The sequence below is a fragment of the Trachemys scripta genome, chromosome 12 (assembly GCF_013100865.1).
Source record: "Trachemys scripta elegans isolate TJP31775 chromosome 12, CAS_Tse_1.0, whole genome shotgun sequence".
In the NCBI taxonomy this organism is placed as follows: domain Eukaryota; kingdom Metazoa; phylum Chordata; order Testudines; family Emydidae; genus Trachemys; species Trachemys scripta.
The window spans coordinates 40,907,910-40,915,273 of NC_048309.1; the positions used below are offsets into that span (position 1 = coordinate 40,907,910).

The 7,364-nt window shown below is 47.5% G+C and overlaps 1 gene segment (V, D, J or C); it reads left to right on the plus strand.

Moving 5' to 3' along the window:
* Nucleotides 1-2,226: 2,226 nt before the first annotated feature.
* On the plus strand, nt 2,227-6,458 carry LOC117885487. The segment is given in 3 exon segments: nt 2,227-2,315; nt 2,695-3,044; nt 6,441-6,458. Coding segments are annotated over 3 exon segments (417 nt in total).
* Nucleotides 6,459-7,364: the final 906 nt, after the last annotated feature.

Sequence of the window (7,364 nt, forward strand, 5' to 3'; positions counted from 1 at the left end):
AGGATGTTTGGGAGAAGGAGAGTTAAGCCTATTGTTTGCTCAGGCCAAAAGGCTGCTGGAAATGTATAAGAACCCTAGGTCATGATCCTACTTCATCTCAGATCTGCTTTGGGTTTCAAGAGGGGGAAACCTTAAGCCACAAGGATTGAGATCCCCAGTCATTGATTGGCGCCACCCTGAATATGGACATTGGACTATAACCTATGGACTATTTCTAAAAGGACTTTTGGCAACTACAAGTTCACCTCTGCTATGCATCTGAACCCCAAGAATTGAACTGAAGTCTGTACGTTTGTTGATCTTATAACCAACATTCTCTCTCTTTTCTTTTTTAATAAATTTTAGCTTAGTTAATAAGAATTGGCTGTAGCGTGTACTTTGGGTAAGATCTAAGTTATAATTGGACCTGGGTATGTGGCTGATCCTGTGGGATTGGAAGAACCTTTTCTTTTATATGATGAAGTAAGATTTTCAGTAATCATCATCATATCTGACAGGTGTGTCTGGACGGAGGCCTGAGGCTGGGGACTTTAAGGGAACTGCGTTGTTTGGACGTCTGAGTAACCAGTGAGGTACTACAGAAGCTGTTTTATGCTGGTTGGTAAATCTAAGTATTGGAATAATCACCAGCGTTTGGGGTTTGTCTGCCCCGTTCTGTTTGCAGTTCACCCTGATTGAGTGACCTCAGCTGGCTCCCACGGGCAGCATCGTCACAGGGGCCTGTAATCTGAGCCCTGCCGCTCAGGGCTAAAGCCGAACCCTGAGCCCTGCCTCCCAACGTAGTGGGGATTGGGCTACTGCTTCAGCCCTGGGATTTGGCCCTGGGCACCAGGAAGTCTAACACCAGCGCTGGCAACCCACTTTGGGGTCCCAAAAAACAGTGTGAGAATCGCTGAGTTAGATGCACAATTTGGGATTCCAGATCACTTTGGTGGCTTTTAAATTCTTAGCCTAAGTGTCCAACTACAAGGCATGTTGTCATTGGTAACACTTGACATCGTTTTGTTTTTCTGTGAATTGATAGGACGCACACAGACATTTCTACATACTTAATACATCGAACAGGACTCTCTACTTTGGAGGGCCAGGTCAGGACATTACAAGCATCTAGTCTCACCTCCGGTTTGTGGATAACACGTACCTGTAACATCCTAACACCTGCTCACTGACTGCCCCTATCAAACCTTCTCATTGACTTCACACTGATCCTTCTTAGTGTAGCAAGCTTTCAGATAACAGCAGTGAAAGGTGCTTCGGAAAAAGATTTCTTGTGAATAGGCAGATGGATGGACTTTTTGTAGTTCAGTAAAAATCCCTGTAAATAGTTCTAACGCCAAATCAGCCTTCAGCTAAAAATCCCCCGCCCCCCCTCCTATGGCTTAGAGGAGACAAAAATGACCAAATCAGCCTTCAGCTAAAAATCCCCCGTCCCCACTCCCATGGCTTAGAGGAGACAAAAATGACCAAGTTAAATTAACCTAAAGGAAGAAAAAGGGGAAATATTTTCTACGTTTATCAGACCCACATGGTGGCAGCAAACTGTCATGTTCGATTATGAAACATTTCTATCCAAAGACTGAACCCGGGAACAAGCACAGGGAATGATTGTCCTCAGCACCGAAGGCTGGAATTTTCAAAGTGAGGGTTTGCCCACCCAAATCCCTTTCCAGTCAGCAGGAACTGAGTACCCAGTGCTCCTCGGAGGTTTGGGAAATCACATAGACATTCATTGATTCTATGTTATATCAGTTTCATATACATTGGATGTTACGTTCTGATAACTCAGATTTAGGCATCTTACTATTCGAGTTTACCAGTGATCATTAAACTCACACTGAAGTGCAGATGGCTTTTAGCTCATGCAGTAGAGACTCATGCATTTAGCTCCAGCAGTCCCAGGTGCGATCCTGCCTGCCGAGAACCGGGGTCTGTTGCGGTTCCACATGCAAGAAAGGAGGTATACACATTCCACTGGGTAAGCAAGAAATGAAGTCCCCCTCGTGTCCAGGTGCTTTAGCGTTTTCCTGGATTGGAGCCCAAACCTCATTCATATGCTCTGGCATCATCCGTGACTGTGTCCCTCTAAACTCTGAGGTCAGTTATTAATAAAGGCAGGAGAAGCTAAGTTTTAGTAAAATGATTTAGCAACGCCCACATGCAAATGAAGTAGGAAACTGAGTGATAAAGGCGAGCAGGCGACCCTCACCGAAGAGCTGGCAGCAGAGGAAGGGTTACTGCTTTGCAGCCCACCAGGTTGTTGCGGAGAATGAAAATAATCTGTCTGGGGGTCTTGTTCTTTTTAGCAGCTTTCTCAGGTGTGTGGATGAACCTACAGGTGTCTGGTTAGGACAGCTGGGCTAGGGCAGGGAAGATGGTTTTAAGGCAAAGACGTAGCAGTGGGATTCAGGATTCTGGATTTGAAATCCTAGCTCTGAACAGATCACAGTGTGAAATTTTAAAGCCACCCAATGGATTTGGATACCAATTTTCATTAATCTTTAATGGGAAGTAGGTGTCAAAATCCCTTCAACATGGGGATAACTGTACTTCCCTACTGCACAGGAGGGTGCTGTGAATAAATTAATTAGAAGATCAGAAACTGTTGTGAGGAGGGCAACAGAAGGACGTGGATAAACGTGGGAAGAGGAGGAAAAGAATGGCATTAACTGGGTTTTTATGGTTGTTTATTGACAGGTGTCAGCTCCCAGATCCAGCTGACCCAGTCTGGGGCAGAAATCAAGAAGTCTGGAGAGTCTGTGAGGGTGACATGTAAAACCTCCGGCTACACCTTTACCAACTATAGCATGCACTGGGTACGGCAGGCTCCTGGGAAAGCACTGGAGAGGATAGGATATATCTATACCAGTACCGGTGACACTGGTTATGCCAAGGCCTTCCAGGGGCGATTCACCATCACCAGGGACACCTCCATAAGCACGGCCTATCTACAGCTGAACAGCCTGAGAACCGATGACACAGCCATGTATTACTGTGCTAGGGACACAGTGACACAAACCACATCTACAGCAATTCAAAAACCCTCAGTGAGAGAACCCAGGTCTCCGGCAAACACTGGAGCCTTTAGTCCCCCCAGAGATCATTTGCCCATGTGAACAGACAGGGGGCAATTCCTTCCCAAACTTCTTAGGCTCCTAACTCACTTAAACTTCATTGTAAGTAGATTTTTCTTCTAAGTCACTTCTCAAAATATGAATTAGGCTCCTGTGACACCGTCACCTGTCACAGCAGGAGAACGGTCCTGGGTGAATGGCCTAAGCACCAGGCTATGGGGTATTTTGGGGAGGGGTCTTTCAAGCTCTCTCATTCAATCTGTTCCACTGTGACTAAATTAATACTCGTTTGGTCTGAAAGAGAATGGGATGCGCTGGGGGTGTCTGTACCCCAAATGTCACCCTCCCCTTGACAGTGGAAGATATGGGCTCAAATCCCTGCTCCCACATCAGGCAGAGGGGGAGAAAATGACCCTGGCTCTACCATGTCCTAGGCAAGTGCTCTAACCACTAGGCTAAAAGCTAAGGGAAGCACCAACAAATCCTTCTCTGGCACAAGGGGGTTTGCGTGTGGTTTTGAACGTAAACAGCTGAGGCACCTAACTCCAGGAGAGGGCTGTGAATCCCAACTGGAGTGAGGCACCAAACTCCCTTTAGCAGGTGGGACTTAGGACCCAACCCCTCCTCAGGATCTCGTACGGGGTAGGTCAGGCAGCTCCCCATTCAGTGTGTTTTCTTTTGTAGATCCCCCTATCAAGCTCCTAAGTCTCCTCTACACATGCATGTTACCTCTAGGGCAGCCCCACCAGCCCAGATGGGGAATGGCAGGGGATGGCTCCTCTCACACCCCCCTGGTAGCCCCTTTCTCCTGCAAGGGCCAGTCCCAGCCAGTGTCTTCTCCAGGTTCTCCCACTGGGCCTCCTGGGTTTCAGCCCATCACACAACACTTCAGTCTCCTCCCAGGGGCAGCTCTGAACCAAGGTCCTTCCCCACCTCCTGAGCTTGACTTCAGCTCCCTCCCTTGTGAGGATATTGGGACCTTAGGCTCCTCCCTCTGGGAGTCCATATGTCACTTAAACCAGCCTCCCACCCTTCCTGGGCTTCTAGCATCCATTGTTATTGCTGCTTGCTCCACAATCTCTGTGAGAGTAAGGGGGAGACTTTTATGGCGGGGTGGGAGGTTGAGTCAAATCGCCTGGCCGCTGATTATGCACAGCCAGACTCCCTGGTGATTAGAAGAGCACAGCTGGGCGCCCTGTGCATCAGAGAAGCTTTGAAAACCAGTTTCATGACTGGCCAGGCTACAGTGTGAGAGTTCTGTTTGTTTCTCCTTGATGAAAACCTGCCCACTTGGTAGACACTACTTCCTTGTAAGCCAACAGACCTCCCCACTTCGATCAACGCTTTCAGAGGCAATAAAGTCATTATTGTTTCAAAATCATGCATTCTTTATTAATTCATCACACAAATAGGTGGATAACTGCCAAGGTAGCCCAGGAGGGGTTTGTGAGGTGGGAAGCACCGGGTGGGGTGGTGGAGGAGGGGAGGACCAGGCCACACTGCACTTCAAAACTTATTGAAGGCCAGACTTCTGTTGCTTGGGCAATCCTTTGGGGTGGAGTGGCTGGGTGCCCAGAAGCCCCCCACCGAGTTCTTGGGCATCTGGGTGAGGAAGCTATGGAACTTGGGGAGGGGGGCAGGAGGTTATACAGGGGTGGTCTGTGCTCCTGCTGCCGTTCCTGCAGCTCCACCAGATGCCTGAGCATGTTGGCTTGCTCCCCCATTAGGCTCATTAGCCTCTGGGACGGAGATGATGGGGGAGCATAGAAACATTTGCAGCTGCAGGAGGAAAAAAAGGGAGAGTAGTATTTAAAAAGATACATTTTAGAGAACAAAGGGAAGACTATTTCACACTGAATCAAGCGATTCACATTACACAGCACATGTGCTTTCCCCCTCCCCCCACTGTGTGGCTATTATCAGGGACGATCCCTCTCAGCCAAACACGAACAACTCAGCATGAACGGATCTCCACCCACTGCATGGCAAAGGCTTTTAGAGTACCAGACACATTAACAGAGTTTTCCAGTAGCTATACTGGCCGCGAATGCATCGCAAGTCTTCAGGGCAAATTAATCATTAAACACGCTTGCTTTTAAACCATGTATTATATTTACAAAGGTACACTCACCAGAGGTGCCTTCTCTGGCTTCATGGTCTGGGAGCCCACCTTGGGGGGGTTGGGAGGGTATTGGCTCCAAGGTGATAAACAGTTCCTGGCTGTCGAGGAGAAGGGATTCTCCTCTTGCCTGCTGTGCGCTTGCCTGCTGCATGCACGGATTCTTCTCCCCATACAGCGATCAGATCCAGGACCTCCCGTTCGGTCCATGCTGGAGCTCTTTTGCTATTCTGGGACTCCATGGTCACCTCTGCTGATGAGCTCACCACGCTGGCCAAACAGGAAATGAAATTCAAAAGTTCACGTGGCTTTTCCTGTGTACCTGGCCAGTGCATCTGAGTTGAGAGTGCTGTCCAGAGCAGTCACAATGGAGAATCACAGCTGGGCTCAGGGTTTCTAATGAAGCCCCAGTACACCCAGCTGGGGTCACTAATGAGCTCCGATGTTCCCAGCTCATCAGTGAGGCTGAGGAATAGCTGCAAAGTCATGGGCCAGGCAGAGCCCAGCTGGCCTCAAAAGGCCCCGTGACATCTGCCCCCTGTTTCATAGGGGCTGGAGGTGCCTAACTCAGGGGGTGGGATTGCACCGGGTGACAGAGTCTTACAGTTAGGAACGCCAGGCCTCAGCCTAACTCCCCTTTATGGATCAAGCCCCTAAATTGGCAGATCGGCTCTTACTGGGATTTTCACGTGATTGAGCCCATGGCCCTAAGTGATTTAGGAGCACACAGGTTCAATTAAAACTCACGTCTCACCATGAACTTTCACCCAAACCCCTACACTGATTTTAAACCTTTATGATTTCAGGGTCTGGGTGTGGATCCCCCATTCCTAGTTCAAAGTGTGTCCAGCTTCAATCTTACTGCACTTTTGGAAGGTGTGAATTCAACAGCGGATGTTGTTATTTCGCTGTAAGTTTGTGTTTAGAACAGCCCTGGCTCCGGGATTTTAACCACAAGCCCATGTAGTCCCTCTTTGTGCACTTGATAGAAAATCCTGCAAACCCAGCCTTCTGTTTAAAGCCTGAGCTCCTGCAGACCCTTTCCAAACTACCTCCCCGCTTTCTGCAGCCCCAAATCTATTTCTCTTCATTCATCACCATTATTAGGTGTTCCTTCTCTGGATTTCTTCTTTTCCTCCCAGCTCCCTCAGGGGTGGTATTCTTAGATCAAAATATTTGCAGAACTAGACTTAGACTGTATTACTGTATGTATGCCTTGGGTACATTACTCACATGTTTTGTGTTTGCAGATGTCTAAAGCGATGTAGGGCTGGTGAAGGACTCAAAAAAACAGAAGACTCCTTAAAACTCTCCTGCAAAGACTCTGGGTTCACTTTCATTGGCTACTAGATGAAATGGGTACCTCAGGTTCTGGGGAATGGGCTGCAGTGGTTATCTGACATTAAGTAGGATTCAAGTGAAACGTACTATGCAGATTTCAGAGTAGCAGCCGTGTTAGTCTGTATCCGCAAAAAGAACAGGAGTACTTGTGGCACCTTAGAGACTAACAAATTTATTTGAGCATAAGCTTTCGTGGGCTGCAGCCCACTTCTTCGGATGCATATAGAATGGAACATCTATTGAGGAGATATATATACACACATACAGAGAGCATGAAAAGATGGGAGTTGTCCTACCAACTCTGAGAGGCCAATTAAGTAAGAGAAAAAACTTTTGAAGTGATAATCAAGATAGCCCAGTAGAGACAGTTTGATAAGAAGTGTGAGAATACTTACAAGGGGAGATAGATTCAATGTTTGTAATGGCTCAGCCATTCCCAGTCTCTGTTCAAGCCTAAGTTGATTGTATCTAGTTTGCATATCAATTCCAGCTCAGCAGTTTCTCATTGGAGTCTGTTTTTGAAGCTTTTCTGTTGCAAAATTGCCACCCTCAGGTCTGTTATTGAGTGACCAGACAGGTTAAAGTGTTCTCCCACTGGTTTTTGAGTATTATGATTCCTAATGTCAGATTTATGTCCATTAATTCTTTTGCGTAGAGACTGTCCAGTTTGGCCAATGTACATGACAGAGGGGCATTGCTGGCACATGATGGCATATATCACATTGGTAGATGTGCAGGAGAACGAACCCCTGATGGCATGGCTGATGTGATTAGGTCCTTTGATGATGTCACTTGAATAGATATGTGGACAGAGTTGGCATCGGGCTTTGTTA